Below are 21605 nucleotides of genomic sequence, written 5' to 3'. Positions count from 1 at the left end.
AGGGATCTGGCGGGGCCAGACAACAGACTCTCCCAAGAAGGCAGGAGGGGGTAAGTGTGCAGGCCAGATTCATCCACGCTCAGGGGAGTCACAGCAGGAGCCAGGTGGCCGGGATGGCTTGTCTGGCTGCAGCAGGGGACGGATGCCGAGCTGTTTGACTGAATGAGCGGAGAGCTGCAGTTGCCCTAGGGCTCAGTTCTGGTAAGTGGTGGGCCAGGATCCCCAATGGGCCACCCTGCTATGCTGGCAGGTGCCTGCACCCCCAGTGTGCCAAAGCACCTCTACCCAGCAGCCCCTCGCAGCAATGGGCCACTGCCTGATCTCTAGCCTGCGTCCCATCCAGAGACCCCACCGCACAGCCCCCATCTTCCTTTCAGAGCCTGATCTGCAGCTCCGCGGTGGGAGAACTGCCCTATGCTCTTCCCTGCCCCGCCCTGCTGGGCAGCTATCAGCAAGCAGGGCCTGCTTCTTTCCCGAGGCCCTGGCACAGCTCCACCCCTGCCAGGGCCAGGGTCCTTCCCATCCTTGTTCCACCCTCCTGACTGAGTCCTTCCCAGGAGAACATGGCTACCCCCTGCCGGGCAGTTCAGGGCCTGAGCCAGGACACTGGACACAGAGAAGGCAGGTCCTGAAACTTGGGGAAAGAGGGATGCAGACCTAGACCTGCCCAGTAAGTAGAAGTGAGCCAGTTTTCTCCAAATGCATCAACACAGCCCAACACTCACAGTCTCCAGCCAGAGTGTTCAAGGGGAAAGTGTAATAGTCAGAACAGCAGGGACCAGGAGCCAGGGGACCCAGGGCTAGTTAGAGCCGGGAGGAGAGGATGGGAGCCAGGAAACTCAGGGCTGGTGAGAGCCAGGGAGGACTGGGAGCCAGGGCACCTGGATTCAATACCTGACTCTGCCACTGTCAGTATGTGAGCACATCTCTTCCCCATCTGTGCCTCAGTTTCCCCATCTCTACACGGGTACAGTGACAGTGACCTATCTCACCAGGGAATAGAGTGTGTCTGTGTCTGTGTCTGTGTCTGTGTCTGTGTCTGTGTCTGTGTCTGTGTCTGTGTCTGTGTCTGTGTCTGTGTCTGTGTCTGTGTCTGTGTCTGATTAATCCAGACTGAAAAGTGCATTGAAATCACCCACTGAAGGGCTGGAATTTGAACTGACCTGATCAACTTTAAAAACCAACTGCTGAAAAGCAGCGACTGCGGTGATCCCTGAAAGCTAGCACCCAAAGCCCCAGGGCTTCTCAGCATCTTAACGGGTGATGCTTACTGAGTAATGGTTAACCAGTATCCAGAGAGCAGAGCAGCAGCCCTGCAGGGAAGCAGCCTCGGAAGTGACAGGGGCTCTTCCTGCTACGGGGTGGCCACCGGGAGTAGGCCCCCACCTGCCCTCTTTTTAATCAGCTGACTGTTCAACTTAACATTTAACCAGTTAATTAATTAAACAGGCTCTTACATCCCTACTCCCACTTATGGACAGTAAACCAGATCTGCTTATGAAGGGACAGAGTCCCCCAACCCCACCCTGTGCTTTGGCCCCAGGCCCGACTTTTGTTTAAAGCAGATGTTCCCTGTAGAGTCAGGGCCGAGCAATGAGTAGCCAGGGGGCCGGATGTGGTTCACCGGGGTAGCCCCAGTGGGCCGCCCGACACAATTGACTTGTGCATCTGCAGGCCTGGCTGCGCACAGCTCCTATAAGCTGCGGCTCGCCGTGCTCAGCCAATGGGAGCTGCAGGAAGTGGCGCAGACCAGGACACCACTTCCTGCAGCTGTCACTGGCTGGGAACAGTGGCCCTCTGAGGCTAACTCTGGTGAGCCACGTGCTGGCCGCCCCTGAGCCCAGTCCGCTGACCCCAACTGTAATTCCAATGGCAGAGGTGGGCGTTCCCTTTGGATGTGAGAGCTGAGTTTGAAAAACTCCCCTTAGGACTGGCCACGTGCGGCTGTCATTTGCACTCAAGCAGTTCTTCTGGATTTAAACTGAATTGAGAGTGAGCAGGATCCAAGAAGGAAAGGCAAAAAATTCCCTAAGCCCCCCATGGCTGCTACTTCCAGTGGTGGGTCACCACAGGGCACCAGCACCGCCTCATTCTCAGGTTCTCTCTAGATGCCCAGGCAGCTCTCCTCTCGCCTAGCTCAGGGTGATTTGGCAGTGGGTCTGTGGAGTTATGCCAGGGCCCCTGAGAGCTTCCTGCTGGCACTAGAGGTTCAGACTTACCCCCTTCCCATAGGGCTCATTCAGCCAACCGAGCTCGCCCTGGGCCTTGGCAAAATCCAGCAGCACGACTGAAAGGAAAAGCAAACGACATTGTTAGACCAAAGGAGGGAGAACACACAGCCTAGCAACAGGCACTTTCTCCTCCTGCCAACAGACATTTGGCCTGGTGAACGCTCTGGGCCCCTCTGCAATGGTAGAAACCTCCCCTCCCCCAGATCAGAGCCCTCTGCTCACACACTCTGGGCTCACATGGGTGTGAGCGAGTGGCCGTGGGCTGGCTTCTCTCATGTCTACACCTGCCACACAGCACGGAGAAAATCCTTCTGTGTTAAAATCCAGCAGCCATGCCCCTATGTGGCCAAGGAACCCACCCACCGAAACAAGGCGTCAAAGGCCTAACAGCCCCAGGCTGCACAGAGGCAGCAACTTTTGTTTTTAAACAAACCTTGGACGCCTCCCACAAGTACCACAAGGGAGTAAAAAAGCCCAGCCCCTTGGTTTGGCTCATCCCTTGCCCAGATGAGCACTCAGCTCCCTGCTCTGGTTCAGCTGGGGACGGGAGGGAGGCTGATGGTGGCCACAATGGGGCAACACAAAATCCAGGTGGCCCTGCAGCTCAGTGCACAGCCGAGGCAGGGCAACTCTGTCCAAGCATGGCCTCTCAATGCAGGCCCCCACTCCCTCTGGACCTTGGCCTCTACTCTCCCCAACTCCCTTTGTGCCAGGTCCCCAAAACCACGGGGCTATAGCAGCAGCTCACCCCCAGCAGAGAGCAGTCACCATGGGGTGGGGAAGGGGTAGACACGCCAGTGCCCTTATCCCACACTCATCACAGGGCTGCTCTTTGTTTGCCCTCGTTATCCATATTTGAGCGGCTGACTCACAAACCAGAGACTTTATTTAGGAACAGGGTGGCAGCCTGAGGGGAAAGGGCAGAGGATCCCAAGGTGTAAGAGGAGGTTCTGGCAAAGGTCAGGCCAGCCCAGCTGTGATCATGGTTAAAAGGAAGCCAGGAGGGGTTAGGGCCAAATCATCCCTGGTGTAATGCCAATGAAGTCAATCGTGTTACGCCAGAAATGAATTTGCAGAGGAGACACATCTGCACTAGCTGGGAAAAGGATCATGAGGCTATCAGCCCTCACGCTTCAGGGCACCAGCTCAGCTGAGGTCAGGCAGGAATTTCCTCCCCCATCACTACAGCAGAAGGTCTGATGCCTGGCTTGGAAGCATCCGGCTTTGCAGACAGGATACCAGGCAGGATGCCCCTTTGCTCTGCTAACTCCTGTGCTGGAGCATCCAATTCAGTCCTTCCTGCTTGCATGTCTTCCCCTCCCCCCGATACACTGGCCCTTTACCCCAAGCAAGCAGGATCTCTGCTGTCTCTGGAGTTTTCTTCTGTAGTGCTCCCATTTGCCAGAGATTTTTCCATTGTGGGGAACAAAATCTCTTCCAGACACTGGTTTGGATTCAGGAGCTGCTCACAGCTGCCAAAGCTGCAAACCATTCATTAACATTAGGCTGTAGCTTGCAAACCAACCCTGCTGTCTCCTGGGGGCTGGAACAGCCAGGGGAGGGGGGGGGGGGCTGTCTCCCTTCTCTGGGTCTCAGCACATGTGCTGGGCTGGGATAGATGGCAGAACCTCACCCCCATTCATTCTGCTTTTGCTCATTCCCTGACTTGCAGCATCGTATCCCCACTGCCTTCCTGCTTTACATGCTGGGAGTCAGGATAGATCCTGTGCTATAAAGCTGTGCCTGGAAGAAGGGCTGGCGGGCGATGGGTAACCTTTTCCTAGCTCTGGCCAGGGGATATAATGAGCTTTGCAGGGACCACAGACTGGTAGCCTCCTGGCTTATAAATCCACAGAACCCTCCCATTTTCACACATCATGCTGCTAACCTGCGTAACTCACCACTGCAGGATTCCTAAGCATTTCCACAGCCTTGTCACTCCAAGCTCATTACCAACACATTTATCCCCATAATCCTCTGAGATGAGGAGTATAATTATCCACATTCTAACATGGGAAAACTGAGGCTCAAAAGGCATCAGCCACTTGCCTAAGATCATCCAGGGAGCCCGTGAAAAAACTGGGACCAACAGCCAGCCCTCCTGAGCCTCAGCCCAGGGCTTTAACCAGGAGGCCATCTTTCCCCATCAATGCAAACATTGCAGTTGGGAGCCTTTCAGAGGCCAGGTCTCTTGTGCAACCACAAGAAAAAAGGTGATAAGGCACAGCCACCCAGCACAGGGATCAGGAAATAAATACGCCCCCTAATCCTCCCCCCCGCATATGAACACATCCCCATTATAAACACAGCACAGACGCTGGGCACTGGCAGGCTTGACTGGTCCAGCCTCCGCCTGCCAGATCTCATCAGACATGTCCAGACATGCTGGGCTGGACTCTACTGTCCCTACCAGCACAGGGCGGAGGCTGGGACCTGCCAAGGGATCAAGTGGGTTTGAAAAGAGGAAGGAAAGAAGGGAAGTAAAATAAATAACCCAGCAGCCGCCTGGCAGGCGGGGAAAGCAAAGGGCGAGTGACCAAGGCCTGAGCGGAAGCAATTACCCAGCCTGGCAGGGCCCTGCCAAGCCCCGGTGAATCAGCCGGCCAGGAATGTGATCGCATCGGGCCATGTGAGCGAGCTGCGAAGGGCATCATGCAGGCTGGAGGCTCCTGGCTTGCGCTGCCACAGAGCCCATGAGGCTGGGCAGTTCCGAGGCTCCAGACTGGGGACTGTCCAGCTGGCCCCCTCAGACCTGCGAGAGCCGGGGCAGCCTGAGTGGAGTCAGGCCTGAGATCTCTGTGCCAGCGCTGCAGCTTGGGCACCAAGGATCCCCAGGCCACACAGGGTAGGCTGCCGTCCTTGCTGGGATGCTGGGAGCATGCATCTCTTTATGGCTCTTCCCCTAGTGCAGGGGTTCCCAAACTTTTTGATACAGGGACCAGTAAATCCATTCACAAACTTTTGGAGGACTGGTAATGTTCATTTGCATATTCATTAATCAAATGATGAATATTCAAATAAGTTGTTTCTGGTCCTCCCAAAACCCCCAGTGCCAGCTTTAGCAAAGCTTTTGATATGGTCACCCACAATATTCTTGCCAGCAAGTTAAGGAATATGGACTGGATAAATGGGCTGTAAGAAAGACAGAAAGCTGGTTAGGCCAGGGTTTCCCAAACTTTGTACTTTAGTTGGAACCTTTTTTTTCCCCCCCAGTACTGCTTTTTGCAGCCCAAAAATATAAACACATAAAAACCAAACTGAGAAAATACCAAACACAGAACATGTCTGGTATTTTCTCATTAGGGAAGTTGTATTATTACTAGATGTATCAGTTTGTAGTTTCGAACGGCCTGGCTGGTAAATGTGCTCAGGCTACATGAGTGTGTCTACCAGCCACACAGTTCACAACTACTCGAGGGTGTGTGTGCGGGGGGGGGGGGGGGGGACAATAGAATCTCCGGGCCAGACTAACTCATGCTTTGTACTTTGCGGGGGGAGCAAGGGGGGCAGCGCCCCAAGATCCACGTATGGCCGGGTCAGTCTCACTCCCCGCAGGCCAATTCATTCCTCCCCTCTGCTCCCCCCGCTGCGCCTCTGGCCAGCCCCACTTCCCCCAACCCCCTCCCGGGCAGCCAGTTCTCCCCCGCTTCTCCTCCCAATCTCCCTTGGCCAGCCCCACTGCCTGCGTCCAGCCCTCCTTCCGGCGGCCGCTTCTTCCCCCCACATCTTCCCTGGCCAGCTCCCTGCCCCCAACCTCGTACCCCCCGGCAGCCTTGTTCCACCAGCCCCCCAATTTCCCCAGCCTGACCCAACTCCCCCATCCAGTGCTGCTTCCGGTGGCCAGCTCTCCCCTCCTCCTCACCTCAGAATCCCCTGGCACCGGCACCTTCCCTTAGCCCTGCACCCTCCTGGTGCCTCCCCCTTCCCTCACTGCCCCTGCCCCCTTTTTCCCTGATACCCACCCCCTCACCACACTCTGCCCCATTCCCCTCCTGCCCCTCTGTGCCCTCACACGTCTTGCTCCATCCTGGCCTTCCTCATGCCTCCCCCGCCAGCTCCCAGTGCCCTTCCCCTCTCCTCTCCCAGCATCACCCTGTCCCCCTCCCACTGACACCTCCCCTCCTCCCCTTTCCCTCAGTCTGCACTTGGCCCCCTGGCATTTGACTCTCTCTCCTGCACCCTGTCCCTTGGTGCCTTCCCCTCCCCCCGCCCAAGCCCCTTCTCCTTCCACCCTTCCCCCTCTGCGCAAGCCCGCGGGGATACTCTGAGGGGGAGGGAGGAGGACGTGTGGGGGGGGGCGTGGCCAGCGGGGGGAGGGGGCCGTGCTCACGCGAGCCAGGGGAGAGACCCAACTCCACATATCAGTGGAGCAGGGCCCCCGGCTCTGTAACTCGCCGGCACTTCCGGGTTCAGGGGCGTGTGGCCTGAATGGGCCTAAGGCCGGCTCTGCCGGCAGCCACCAGGCATGCTGAGGCCCGGTATTTTTCTCCCGCGGCCCATAGTTTGGGAAACGCTGCCCTAGGGCAACAGAGCTGGCTCCATGCCCCCATAAAGGAGCGCTGGTCAGATCACCTCATTGCAGCCTGCCAGCTTCCTTTACGAAACGCCCCCTTGCCACCCCAGCCAGACAGGCAGGAGAAACAGCAGGGCCTGTGTCCCCTGTTCCTCCTAAACACCTGCAGTTCCCACTGCCCCTCCTCCAGACTCTGGGGCCACGGCAATTTGGAGCAGAAGGAGCTGGGCTCTGCCTGCTGCATGGGGATCCCTGGAGCTCCCAGACTCGGCATTTTGGGGTACACGGCCAAGAAAGCTCCTGCCCAGGGAAGAGGTGCTGGCGCCCCAGAGCAAAGTGCAGAGGGGAAGTCTGTGCTGCAGGACTATAAAACTGCAGCGTAGATGCCCAGACTCACAGGCTGTGTCTAGACTGGCAAGTTTTTCCGGAAAATCAGCCGCTTTTCCGGAAAAACTTGCCAGCTGTCTACACTGGCCGCTTGAATTTCCGGAAAAGCACCGACGATCTCATGCAAGATTGTCAGTGCTTTTCCGGAAATACTATATTGCTCCCGTTTGGACAAAAGTCTTTTTCCGAAAGACTTTTGTGCAAGAGGGCCAGTGTAAACAGCACAGGACTGTTTTCCGATAAAAAGCCCCGATCGCGAAAATGGCGATTGGGGCTTTTTTGCGGAAAAGCGCATCTAGATTGGCCACAGACACTTTTCCGCAAAAAGTGCTTTTGTGGAAAAGCATCCTGCCAATCTAGACGTGCTTTTCTGAAAATGCTTTTAACGGAAAACTTTTCCGTTAAAAGCATTTCCGGAAAATCATGCCAGTGTAGACGCAGCCACAGTTTCCGAGCCCAAACATCCATCCTGCAGCCCAGCTCAGGCTTTGAGTCTTGGGGCTGCATTTACTATAATGCGGATGGACCACAGCTCCTCGGGGGAGCTGGCTTGCAGGAGGACCAAACAGACCAGGCTCACGTGCAAAATCTGGACAAACTGGCTCCCATGTGGGGCCCTGCACCCCTGAGGACTCTAAGCCCAGCGCCTACCACATGAGCCAGACTGGGCCTCACTTTTCTATTTGCCCCAGACCCCATTTCACCGTCACACTTCCCTGATTACACCCAGCTGAGACCATGTCTGTCCTCCGCTCTGCTCCTCCCGCCTGCAGTGGTGCAGCTAAGAGCAGATCCTGGGAGCAAATCAAGGGAGCTCTATGGGGGCAGCTGGATCCAGCCTGTGGCTTTCTCTTTTGCTACCTGCCTTCGGGCCCCAGCCCAGTTCTAGGGCCGGAAACACCTTTAATCCACGGACGGATGCACATGTGGCTAAGACCACCCCAGCAGAGCGCTTGGGGGTGAGGTTCAGGCCCACCCAGCTACTGTGGGACTGCCCAGCTCTGCCAGCTCCCCCCTCCCTCCTCACTTTATCGAGGTGCCAGCCTCCCCTCTTCATGCAGGGATAAAGGAGGTGTCGACTTTGCGGCATGACCAATTTGCATCCACTCCCTAGCACAGATCTCTTCCCAGCTCTCCTGTGATCTAATGCAGTGTTTCTAAACCGCTTTTTGATAAAATACCCATTTAAAAAAAAATTATAAGTACCCCCAGTACCTACAGTTTTCAGATGCACCATTTTTTTTCTCCTGTTGCAACACATTTGTTTAAACAACTTAATCCTAGCCAGGCAGGCGATGACATTTGAGTGTAAGAAATACAAAAATAACAAAGCGCTGTAAAACTTAACACAAAATGCAGTTTTCTCCAAGTGTCAGTTGTGTTGCCGTACCCCCCAGACTTCTCTCGAGTGCCCTAAGGGTACTCGCACTCCTGGCTGAGAAACACTGCTCTAGCATCCCCTGCAGCAGTGAGGCAAGGCACAGCCAGGTCTCACATCATGGCAGTGAGCTGAGTCTGAGAGTTCTCAGCCAGGGAACAGCCCTGCCCCCTCCATGTTAGGGATGTCAGACATGGTGTAATTGTGCCAAATATTATTTTATATAATTAGTCTCTATTCCCGAGGGGGTGTGCTGGCAGCAGTGCACTCCCAGCCCCCTCCCAGGGAGTCCCCTGTCACACTGTGCTACTGCCTCTGGATCAGAGGAAGCTGCACAGGGTGGCAGGTGGGAGCTGGTCTGTAATGGGAGCCCGTTTTTAAACGGGCTCCTCACGCAGACCAGCTCCCACTTGCCTCCCTGCTACCTCTGATATAGAGGCAGCAAGGGGGCAGGGAAATGCGCGTCGTTCATAGGATTAATGATAAGCCCAGGCATATCGTGTAGTCGACTACATAACAGCCAGCATCAGGGGCAAGCCCCTGGTCAATGCAGGCAGAAGGTGCAGCCTCCTGGGCTCCTTCAGCAGGTTGAACCTGGCAAGTCGCAGCAGGATTTGAAAGACCAGCCCAGGAGCTAAAGCCACACAGTGTCCTCCTGGGTGCCTGGGAAGGGGCAGGTCTTTTGTGAGCTACACCCTGAGCCAGGCGACTGTTGGGAGGACAGTCAGCAGCCCCAGAGCAGGACCTCCACTAAACACAGCGGACTCATCATTGAGTCACTGACGGACAGTGGGGTGTACTCTGGCTCCCACACTAATTAATCCCACCTGGGTCACCAGCCTGGGTATCCCTATGCCCTGATCTGGGCCCTGTGCTCCTGGAAGAGGCTGGCAAACCCAACAAGGCTCCTAGGGTTCTGCTCACTCTCCCCCCTCCCCCCTCGGGCAGCAGATGGAAGTGATATATCCCAGAGCTGGGTTCCCACATCAACCTTCCAGCACTGCTGTATCACATGCTGGGACCTGCGCCTCCACCAGCCGCGCCTCCATATTAAAGATGGGGGTGGCTCAATCCACAGGCAAACCGGGCGTGGTGCACCAGCTGCTGGCGAGTCACCAGCACAGCCGTTGGCAGAGCCAGAGGCAGGAACCCCCAACCCAGAGATGGCTGCAGCAAAGCTCAGAAACTGGGCTGTGCATAGAGCTGGCGCCCGCACCAGGGATTTCACTCAGGCCCTTAATTTCTTTTCTCACAACCGCAGTCGCCTATGCCAGCACCACCTGTCTCTGCCACTGCCCAGCTAAAACCCCCTCACTGGGTCAGTTACATGTGATGGTGGGCTCTGCTGGGCTCCATCATTGTCCCAGGTCAGAATGCTCCCCCCCTCCTTTGTTCACCCATTTACCTCCCTCCAAAGATTCCCAGGCCCCGAGCACTTTGCAAAGATTCAGCTCAGCCTCCCAAAACAACCCCCTCCCGCCATTTTGTAGCTCACAGGGCAACTGTAGGGCTGACTGCTCCTCATTCTCCTGCTAGGGAAACTGAGGCATGGAGCAAGGCAGTGATGCAGTACAGTGAGTCCAACTGGCAGAGCCCAGAACCCGGATCTCTTGACTCACAGCCCCAGCCTTTGCAAGCTCCAGTTTCAAACCCAGCTACACATCGAAATCCTTTTTGATTTCCGGGGGGCATTTAGGCGAGGATCCCCAAAAAGTTTTAGGTTTTTAATTTCCAGTGAGAGTTCGGAGCCTAAATACCTTCAAGAATCTAAGCACAGTGCTTCCATGGACTTCACCATGTGCTTAATTGTCATGCCAGATCAGGGCCTCAATGAGCAAAGCTCCTCCCTCCACCATGTGTGCGCTGTACCTTCAACTATCTCCCCCTCCAACCTTCTAGGACTGTGGTGTCCAAAGTTCAGAAGCAGTAACTGGCCAAATGGACACGTGGCTAGTACTTAGTGTGTTAGACACCAGCGCTCTAGGAAGCCCTGTTTGTTCTCTCTGTGGAGGAGAAATAGCCATCACATTCTCGTCAGTGGAGACCAGCCTGGGAGCTGGGATTAGAGCTCTAATTTGTAAAGCTGCACTCAGACCCTCAGAGCACAGGACGGGTAATAACAGTGCTCTGCACTACTGGCAAAGATCTCCTCTGGCCTGGCCTCCATGCTGTGGACTGCATCGACCATGTTTTGCGCTCCCTTGTGCGCCTAGAGTAGCGTAGAGTAAGAGCTGTCATGCTTATTGGAGAGGAGAATTTCACCCTGTCTTGTAAGGTTATAGCCAAAGGACTGGTTTGAAGCCTAGTTTAAAGCTGGCATAAAAATAGACTTGGGGAGTTTACCAAGTAACAAGCCCTTTTCTAATTCCACAGCAATGTTAATTGGAAACTTCATTGGAAACTTCAATTTGGCAAGAGATTAGTCCACATTAGACACCAATTACTTTTGGCACTTGCAGACACAAACGCAATGCTAATTTGAAAAACTGCTGCCGTCTTCCAGCAGCTCCGACTCTTGGGATCTAATCAAGCTGCCCCGGGGAAGGTGCTGTAGCGATGCCTGGTTTTAAAGACAATCTAATATTCCAGAGTGGCTTATAGTTGTGGGTGACCAATTTGAGGCACAGTGATCTTGGGCACCCAAAAACCTAGCTCCTGTGCGGAGTATTTATAAATCCAAGCACCCAAAATTAGCAGCTGCTGCTAAATTGTTGTTGGGAGAGGGGTGATATTTCCCCTTAAAGCTCTATTTACAAGATAGATTCTTATGCTTCCTTCTGAGCAATTACAGCCCATCTTCCTAAGCGTGCATATTATTCCAAATTCCTCCCTGCCTAAGCCACATTCAGTTTTGTTTTTTAAAGAAGTCCTGCCTTCCCCAATAAATCAACATCGGACCAAAACCATCCTGATGTCACATGCCAGCACCTAGGGCTTGGATTTCTTTGCAATATTCCTTGTATTTATTTAGTGATACTCACAAAATGTCAAACTTAGATTTGTTTGCTCTCTTTTCTAATGACTTCTTTAAATGAAAGATGGGGCAAGACAAAAATCCTTGGCCCAAACATTCAGCTCTGGGTTGGAATTTTGTAAACAGATCAGAGAGAACGCAAACTCCAGATTGGAACAGCTCCAGGTTTTCTGGAATCTGGACCCGATCAGAAGCTGGGAGTCATCCTGGGGCCTCCAAGCAGCATGCCTGAGCTGCTCTCTGGACCTAAGCCAAAGCTCAAAGCCAGTGGGAGTCCATCCACTCCGCAGATCAGTTACTGACCCCTACAAGTGTGTCTGCACAGTTTTTAGTTGCAACTGGATGACTATATTGGCTTAGAATCATAGAACACTAGAACTGGAAGGGACCTTGAGAGGTCATCGAGTCCAGTCCCCTGCCCTCACGGCAGGACCCAGTACCACCTAGACGAGGGTTTCCCAACTTATGGGTCAGGACCCAAATATGGGTCGCCATTACATTTCAAAAGGGTCACCAAGTGTCTCCCTAGGTGGCTCTGCCCTCCCTTCTCCCCGTTTTTAATTGCCTTGGGTCACCAAGTCTTCCTGAATTGTCAAAATGGGACCCCATCTGGAAAAGGTTGGGAATTACGGATCTAGATCATCCCTGATAGACATTTAACTAACCTGCTCTTAAATATCTCCAGAGAGGAGATTCCACAACCCCCCTGGGCAACTTATTCCAGTGTTTAACCACCCTGACAGGAAGTTTTTCCTAATGTCCAACCTAAACCTCCCTTGCTGCAGTTTAAGTCCATTGCTGCTTGTCCTATCGTCAGAGGCTAAGGAGGACAATTTTTTCCCCTCCTCCTTGTGACACCCTTTTAGATACCCAAAAACCGCTCTCATGTCCCCTCTCGGTCTTCTCCTTTCCAAACTAAACAAGCCCAGTTCTTTCAGTCTTCCCTCATAGATCATGTTCTCTAGACCTTTAGTCATGCTTGTTGCTCTTCTCTGGACTTTCTCCAATTTTTCCACATCTTTCTTAAAGTGTGGTGCCCAGAACTGGACACAATATTCCAACCGAGGCCTAATCAGTGCAGGGTAGAGCAGAAAAATAACTTCTCATGTCTTGCTTAGAAACAGAACTCGTTGAAGCAGTGCACAGATGCAATTATACCAGGAAAAAGGTGCTTTTGCTGGCATAGCTTACTCAGAAGTAGCACATATCCACTGAAACACCCTTGTTCTCATCACTGTAACTGGGGGAAGAGTGAAAGATGGGGGAAACTTTATTTGATTTTAAATGACTCTTAATATTGTGGTGATATTGCCCTAATGACCTGAGGCTGGAATTCTGCTTCCAGTTAACTCCCATCTCCTTGAATCTGCTCTGATTTGTCTCCCAGGGCAGCAATCCCACGGGTGTAGGTGAAACCCTAGAGCTCTGGGAATATTTCAGACAGGGCCCAAAGCCTGGATTTAAATTCTGGAAGAGTTTTGACTGGGAGCTCGGACCCACCTGGCTAGAATCAGTGGGTAGCAAATCAGTAGTTTCCCTCTAGCTGCCCCCACAAATGAATTTAATAATTCTGGCTTTCAGAATTGAAGACCAGGGCCAATGGGGAAAGTCTGGCCCAGCTTTACTAACAACCAGGGGGAGGACGAGCCCAGACTTACTGGTGTAACTTAAGGCAGAAACTGGCCCTCTCTCAGGCACGATGGGTGTGCGGGTCTAAAGCAGGAGGAAGACGAGACTGATCTAAGCCGGCTCTCACAAGAGCAGCATCCAGGCAACCCCTGAGCGATGGCCGGCAACGAGCACTGACCAGAGCCGCATGGGAAGCGCGATCCTGCAGGACATCACGAGGAAGCCCCCTCATCTCCCTTCCCAACCGGGGCCAGATCGCTCCGCTCCCGCCCGGCCCGAAAGGCTCTGTCCCCGCGGGGGGTTGTGTAACAGGGTGTCACCCAAGCGTGACAGCGCCCTGACTCAGGCACCTGGGGGGAGAGGCGACTGCTCCTTCTCCGGGCGCCAGGCTATTCCCAAGGATCCGCAGCGGCCGGGGAGGGGGCGATTTCCTCCCGCCGCCCTCAGCAGCGAGCCCCACGCGGGTCACAGCCCACACCCCACTGGCTCTCTCGCGTGCGCCCCCGACGAGCCAATCAGTCGGGGGCCGCCTAGGTACTAGCGCTCCTCTCGATCCGGAGTCACGCCCAATTCCCCACGCCGTTAACACAACCTGTCTGGGCGCCGGCCAGGAGCCGACGGGGCCCTCTTCTCCGCCTCTTGACCCGGCTCCGGCCCCCAGTCCCCTGCAGCCCCTTCCCGCAGCACACGCCCCGCGATCGCGTTTCCAGCAGGGCTGGGACCCGGCCTGTCAGTTTCATACCGCAGGGCCAGTCCGAGGCCCCCGGCGAGCCGTTCCCACGTCCCTACCTTCCTCGGCCCGGCAGCGGGGCAGGGCGCCGGGCAGCAGCAGCAGGGCGAAGTAGAAGGGCGCTTGTGCCCACCCGCGGGCCATGTCTCCGGCTTTCGGCTCCACAGAAAACGATCCGCCTCTCTCCGGCGGCGGCTGCCTTACGCGCCCTCCTGCCAGGAGCAACTTCGTGGGAGTTTGTGGGAAACTTCGGGGCTGTTCATTCATGCCCTGAGCTGATGTCACCCAAGCCACGCCCCGAGGATTGCCTCACGCGGGACCTTAAAGAGACAGAGCAACAAAGTGAGCCAGCAAAGGGAACTACTCAGACCCAGCGGGTTTGCCCGGGAGCTTTGATCTTTTACCACCTCTCACCTAAGTGCCATCCTGTTCACCCCAGGGAGGGGGGATCCTCCCACGGCGCAGAAAAGCTTCACGCAGGGACATACGGTAAATCCTCGGGAAAGGAGTGAGATGAGAAACGCCTTCATCCTGCCTCCTCCTGAGAGAGAAGGAAGGACACGTTTGGGTGTGAAAACAGAGTGTATGTAAGAGATCTCTCACCTTTTCCAGCTGGGCACCTGACACACACACCGAGATATCCTCACTGTCCTCCCACTGCCGCTGGACACATTCCTACACACAAGTGCACTCAGTTTCATTCAGTAATTGTGAAGAAATGTCCTTGTAATATTCTAATCCCCAGTAAACATGCCACACTCCTTCCATGCAATTAACACTGATAGGCCTCTTTCTTTTCACCTGTCCAGAAATATTTTTTAAGTTTCATCCTTTCCCCCACAGCTAGGTAACATTTTTTAATGCCCAGAGCAGAACTTGCACTAAGGCCTGGATTCTTGAAACTGCCTGGTCTGGGACTCGCAACCAGAGCCCAGTTTGCAGAAGTGCTCAGAGCACTTTTTAAAATCTAGCTCCAGTTGTGAGCTCCAAGCACTTGAAACCCTGGTCCCAAGTGCTTTAGAAAGCTCAGCCCCATGGGCCATTCTCTGAACCCCACATGTCACGGCTGGGAACCTTCCAAACACCCTGGACATCCTTCTGACGCTCTCAGGGCCTCAAGTCACCAACTGATTTGCTTCTCACAGGCCATGAACCAGGAGGTGTCTCCACTGCAGCAAGCTGGGGGCAAGCAGGCCCTCATTTCTGTGGGGAGGAGATTTTGGTGGGCCCTTGCATGAGGCTGCTCTCCCTGCCAATGGTTTGACAGACCCGGTTGTGACCCCACAGAGTGGAGTAATGGCTGAGGGGGCTTGAGGAGACTCAAGTGCTGCAAACAGACATTGGTTCTGTCTGCATGGGCTGGCTTCACCTGACGTGTTGGCTACAGGGAAGTTAGTTCAGATTTCAGCTTTAAGTTTGAATTAGTCTTCCAAAGATCCAGAGGCTTGTTCACAGGCTTAACTATGTTCTTGGACTAGGACCAGTAGCGGGTGCGAGGTAACAAATGTGTTCCCCAGCAGTAGGACTGACTCTCCTATCACACAGCACTTTGGGATCTTTCCTACCTTTTATTAGTAGCTTTCTATACAGCCGATGTAACCCCCCAAGCCTGCATTCTGACCAGCTGACAACAACTCCCCAGGGGCTGCTTCCGAACAGCCCTGACAAATGAAAGGATTATAGGTAAGCCTTATAAAAATAACCCAGGGTGGTATTTATGCTGCCACCATAAACCCTAATGAAGAAGGAACAATCCCATAAAGCCCAGGGAAGGGCCTGAGGTGCTGAATGCCATTCCAAGCCGACAAAGCGTTCATAAAACACCAGCCTTAACCTCATGTTTATTGTAATGTGATGGCAGCGCAATTCTGGGAAGTGTGAATTATGATAACGTCCCTGGAGCCCTTGTCACAGCCTAGTCAAGATTAGGGGTGGCCTTGAACTCCCATCTGCTGCATGGACAGAGTTATAGAATCCTAGAAGCCAGAGGAGACCTCAGGAGTCATCGAGTCCAGCCCCCTGCCCAAGGCCGGGCCAACCCCAACTCCATCATCCCAGCCAGGGCTTTGTCCAGCTGGGACTTAAACACCCCTAGGGATGGAGATTCCGCACCCTCCCTAGAGAACCCATCCCAGTGCTTCCCCCCTCCCCCCAGGGAAATAATTCTCCCTAATATCCAACCTAGACCTCCCCCATTGCAGCTTGAGCCCATTGCTCCTCATCCTGCCATCTATCACCACTGCCTCTCCATCCTCTTTGGAACCTCCCTTCAGATAGTTAAAGGCTGCTATCAGATCCCCCCTCACTCTTCTTTTCTGCAAACTAAATAAGCCCAAATCCCTCAATCTCTTCTTATGTGTCACATGCTCCAGCCCCCTTAACATTTTCATTGCCCTCCGCTGGACCCTCTCCAATGTGTTCTCATCCTTTCTGTAATGGGGGGAGAGGCAGAATTGGACGCAATACTCCAGATGTGGCCTCACCAGTGCCGAATAAAGGGGAATAATCACCTCTCTAAATCTTGTGGCAATGCTCCTCCTAATGCATCCCAATATGTTGTTAGCCTTCTTGGCTACAAGGGCGCCCTGTTGACTCATCTCCAGCTTCTCATCCACTGCAATACCCAGGTCCTTTTCTGCCAAACTGCTGCTTAGCCAGTTGGTCCCCAGCCTGTAGCAGTGCTTGGGATTCTTCCGTTCCAAGGGCAGAACTCTGCACTTGTTCTTGTTGAACCTCATACAATTTTGTTTGGCCCAATGCTCCAATTTGAGTAGGTCACTCGGGACCCGATGCCTATCCTCCAATGTAGCCACCTCGCCCCTAGCTTAATAATCATCTGTGAACTTTCTCAGGGTGCAATCCATCCCCTCATCCAGGTCATTAATAAAGATGTTGAAAAAAATGGCCTCAGAACCAACCGTTGTGGCACTTTGCTTGATACCAGCCACCAGACAGACATCGAGCCGTTGATACTACTTGTTGAACACGACAATCTATCCAGCTTTCTAGTCACCTTACAGTCCACACTTCCTTAACTTGCTGGCAAGAATACTGTGGGAACCGTATCAAAAACTTTGCTAAAGTCAAGATATATCACGTCCACTGACCTTCCCATGTCTACAGGGCCAGTTACCTTGTCATAGAAGGCAATCAGGTTGGTCAGGCATGACTTGCCCTTGGTGAATCCATGTTGACTAATCTGATCACTTTCCCCTCTTCCAAGTGCTTCAAAATGGATTCCTTGAGGGTTCCGTGAATTTTCCAGGGACTGAGGTGAGGCTGACTGGTCTGTAGTTTCCCAGATTCTCCTTCTTCCATTTTTTAAAGATGGGCCTTTTTCCATTTTGCATTTTTCCAATCATTCGGGAACTCCCCTGATCTCCATGAGTTTCCAAACATAATGGCCAGTGGCTCTGCAATCAGCCAAGTCCCTCAGAACCATCAGATGCATTAGATCCAGCCCCGTGGATCTGTGTATGTCCAGCTTTTCTAAATAGTTCTTTCTCCACCGAGGGCTTCCCACCTCCTTCTCATACTGCATTGCTAATGCAGCAGTCTGGGAGCTGACCTTGTCTGTGAAGAAAGGGGCAAAAAAGCATCGAGTACTTTAACTTTTCCTACATCATCTGTCACTGGGTTACCTCCCTCATCCAGTAGGGGCCCCACATCCTCCCTGATCACCCTCTTATCGCTACATGCCTGTAGAAACCTTTCTTGTTACCCGCACATCCCTTGCTAGCTGCAATTCCAATTGTGCTTTGGCCTCCCCCCTGAGTGCTAGAGCAATCTAGTTATCCTCCTGCCTAGTCATCTGTCCAAGTTTCCACTTCTTGTCAGTTTCATTTTTGTGTTAAGCTCCCCACATCTCGAAAGTGCTGCAAGACTATTCATCGTTTTTTAAATTTTTCCAGTTACAGACTAACTCGACTACCCCTCTGAAGGGTTTCACTGCTAGGCCATGCTGGTCTCCTACCATATCTGCTTTTCTTCCTATGCATCGGGATGGTTTGTTCCTGCATCTTCTTTAAAATCCAGCCATCTCTCCTGGATTCCTTTCCCCCATCATAAGCAGCGACTCCTAGGACTCCTCGCCGCTTTTGCAGATTCAGACTAAGATGGCTACCCCTCTGATACTTTCCCCCTCATGTTAGCAACCCAGGAGATCCTGCCCATCAGTTCCCTGAGGGAGTCACAGGCTGCTTGTCTGAAGTCCAGGGTGTGTATTTTGCTGCTCTTCTTTCTCCCTTTCATCAGGATCCTGAACTTGACCATCTCATAATCACTGCTGCCCAGGTTGCCACCACATCTCTTCCCCTACTATTTCCTCCCTGTTTGTGAGCAGCAGGTCAAGCTGCACACGGCCCCTGGTTGGTGCGTTCAGCCCCTTGTACCAGGAAGTTGTCCCCAACATTCTCCAAAAACTTCCAGGAGTGTCTGTGTCCCACTGTATTGGTCTCCCAACAGCTGTCAGGGCACTTGAAGTCCCCCGTGAGAACCAGGGCCTGCGATCTGGAAGCTTCTGTTACTTGTCTGAAGAAAGGCTTGTCTCTCTCTGATCCTGTGGCCCCTGGCAAGCACCCACCCAACAGGATGAAGTTTAATAAAGACAAATGCAAAGTGCTCCACTTAGGAAGGAACAATCAGTTTCACACATACAGAATGGGAAGCAACAGTCTGGGAAGGACTGTCTATGAGCCTATGGACATTTTAAGGGGAGAGGGATAGCTCAGTGGTTTGAGCATTGGCCTGCTAAACCTAGGGTTGTGAGTTCAATCCTTGTGGAGGCCATTTGGGGCAAAAATTTGTCAGGGATGGTACTTGGTCCTGTTGTGAAGGCAGGGGACTGGACTCGATGGCCTTTCAAGGTCCCTTCCAGTTCTAGGAGATAGGCAATCTCCATTAATTTAAAGAGTACGGCAGAAAGAGATCTGGGGGTTATAGTGGACCACAAGCTGAATATGAGTCAGCAGTGTGTGATGCTGTTGCAAAAAAAGCCAACATGATTCTGGGATGCATTAACAGGTGTGCTGTGTGCAAACATGAAAAGTCATTCTTCTGCTCTGCTCTGCGCTACTTAGGCTGAAAGAATTGGGTTTGTTTAGTTTAGAAAAGAGAAGATTGAAGATTGAGGGGGGACATGAGAGCCGTTTTCAGGTATCTAAAAGGGTGTCATAAGGAGGAGGGAGAAAACTTGTTCATCTTGGCCTCTGAGGATAGAAAAAGAAGCAATGGGCTTCAACTGCAGCAAGGGAGGTTTAGGTTGGACATTAGGAAAAACTTCCTGCCTGTCAGGGTGGTTAAACACTGGAATAAATTGCCCAGGGAGGTTGTGGAATCCCCATCTCTGGAGATATTTAAGAGCAGGTTAGAGAAATGTCTATCGGGGATGGTCTAGACAGTATTTGGTCCTGCCGTGAGGGCAGGGGACTGGACTCGATGCCTCTCGAGGTCCCTTCCAGTCCTAGTGGTCTATGACTCTATGGACATTACCCTTGTCACCTAAGTGGGGTTTATTCAAGTGGAAAGCATCCCCAGCTGGGCCTGAGCCAGTCAGCTTGCCTCCTGCAGGGAAGATTCTGATCCCTCTGCCTGGTGCCTTCCCACTGACATCAAAGAGGCTGTGTGGGGCAGCTGGAATCTGCCTGCACTAGGATTGGGGCCCAGCTGGCTTCCATAGAGCCAGGGTTTGCAGGATGGGCAGACCTAATAAATCACTGAATGATGGAACTTTCTGGAAATGAATCTGTGGCTGCAGAGGTCACTGTGACTTTTCAATGGAGACTCACTCTGTTCTGCGTTCTCTTGTCCTCCTGCCATTTCCCTGTTAATTCATCAGTTATGTTCCGTCTTGATCCTGGACTGTGAGCTCTTGAAGGCACAAGGGGGCTGGGGCAGCGTGCCTGAGGGCCTTAGCTGCAATATCCTAGAAATAATTTTGGGGAAGAGGAGCTATCTGGAATAACATGCAAAATCCCGGGGAAAAATCAAGGTTTCGTTTCGTGTTCCATTGGAGGCATCGCCCTGCGGAGTTCAATCTGACAAGAGGAGGAAGGGAAGCTCGAAAGGTGGTCCAGAGTGGGGGCTACACTCTGGAATGCGGTGGCCCTGGGTCCTGAGCCAATCTTGTTTTCAAGCAATACCCACAAACTACTCAAAGCTGTCAGCACTGGGGGGAGTTTCCAATGTCCCACGTTTTCAGTGTGAACAGGGCAGTTTCATCTTGCATCAGGGAATAGTCCACCATGAAAGTGCAACATTCTTCTCCCAGCATTGGGCATGGTAAAAGGGTGCATCCCCTCGTATCTGCTTTCCAAAGCTGACCTGGAGCAGCATGGACTGGGTACAATGCTAAGCATTATCTGGGCCCACCTGAAATGCTTCTCCATAGACTTGAATGGGGATCAGACTTGTCCCTGCAAACTCAGGGCTAAGCAAAGGTCAGTGAGATCCAGGAACTAGACTTGCAGGGTGTGATTCAGAGCAGGACTAACAGCCATTGGGAGGAGGAAACTGGAGACAGGTAGAGCAGGGGCTGAGGTCAGGAGCACGGAGGGGCACTGGCAGAGATGTGTTTGGGAGCCCCAGGACTGGAATTACAGGGGGATGCTGACTGGGACTGAGGTACAGTCACAGGGCTGGGAGGCAGCTTGTGGAGCTCCTCCAGTCCTGAAGATGAGCAGGCTGCCAGGCCTCAAGGGAGGGAGTGTCTTTTTTTACTGGAACCCTGTGTCATGAATGGAATTCACCTGCAGGGCAAGAGCTCCTCTGCTGGATGAGTGGGCTGGTGAGACACCGGACAGTACCTGGCCCCAGGCTTATCAGACCACGATTATGAGCATGATTCCCTCGCCCACCATGTTAGTGCTGGGATGGGGTGTAACAAGTGGGCACAGACTCCGCTACCCCCGTGTGGGTCAGTGGCTTGATGCTTTGAGGTGTGGCAGTGGGAGTGCCCTGTGCACAAAGGCTCCCTGCGGTAAATCATTGACACTGCGACCTGCTTTCAAGGTGAGCATCACGGCCGTGACTTCTGCCTGAATCAGTTAGGTTCCACATTCCTGCCAAGTCCTGCCCATTAGACAGCAAGCATAACTGTAGCTCCTGCCTGCCACATCTTGATCTCCTGGTTCAAGGCCAGCATGCCCCATCCTAGCCCTGCCAGTGCCCCACTCTACTTCTGACTGGCAGCATCCTCTGCTTCGCTAGTCCAAGCCCCCTCAGCTTGCCTGCTGCATCCCTTGATGGTCCTGCCTTCCCAGGTCCTAACAGCTGTGCTGAGTCCTTTGATCTCTTTTCAATGGCAGGGGCATGGCCATAGAGGGAACATGGCCAGACAGATAATTGTATCCTTTGGTATATATGGTTGTGACTATTTTCTTCCACTATTTGATCTGAGGAAGTGGGTCTGGCCCACGAAAGCTCATCATCTAATAAACCATCTTGTTAGTCTTTAAAGTGCTACATAGTCCTGTATTTTGCTTCAGCTACACCAGACTAACACGGCTACATCTCTATCACTAGACAGATAATTGGCACCCACTTTAATTACACGTCTGGCAGCCTTGGAGTGTGTGTCCAACCCCTGAACACAAGGAGAGGCTGAGCCACAGGGGCCCTCCAGGCAACCCCATTTCACTGAACACAAGGGGCCATTCCTGGTGATTCCCTCCCAGCTTTCCACACCCTGAGAGGCTGGTGGGTGAACACTGGCCATGGACTCTAAGTAGCAGCTTCTCTGGCTCACTAATGAGCTCCTTTGCCTT

The 21605-nt window shown here is 53.1% G+C and overlaps 1 protein-coding gene across 1 annotated transcript in view; it reads right to left on the bottom strand.

Annotated features, from left to right (window-relative positions):
* EPHA2 (EPH receptor A2) overlaps positions 1-14105 on the bottom strand; it is a 40987-nt gene extending 26882 nt beyond the window's left edge. The window contains exons 1-2 of the mRNA XM_075906114.2: positions 13902-14105; positions 2220-2287 (exon numbers count right to left, since the gene is read on the bottom strand). Of these exons, the coding sequence (XP_075762229.2) occupies positions 2220-2287; positions 13902-13986 (153 nt within the window). The 5' untranslated portion in view covers positions 13987-14105. The remainder of the gene's footprint in view (positions 1-2219; positions 2288-13901) is intronic.
* Positions 14106-21605: the final 7500 nt, after the last annotated feature.

Source organism: Pelodiscus sinensis, chromosome 24 (assembly GCF_052426305.1).
Source record: "Pelodiscus sinensis isolate ZL-2025 chromosome 24, ASM5242630v1, whole genome shotgun sequence".
NCBI classification, from domain to species: Eukaryota; Metazoa; Chordata; order Testudines; family Trionychidae; genus Pelodiscus; species Pelodiscus sinensis.
The sequence above is the reverse complement of the archived record's forward strand: the minus strand, read 5'-3'. Positions and strand labels throughout refer to the sequence as shown.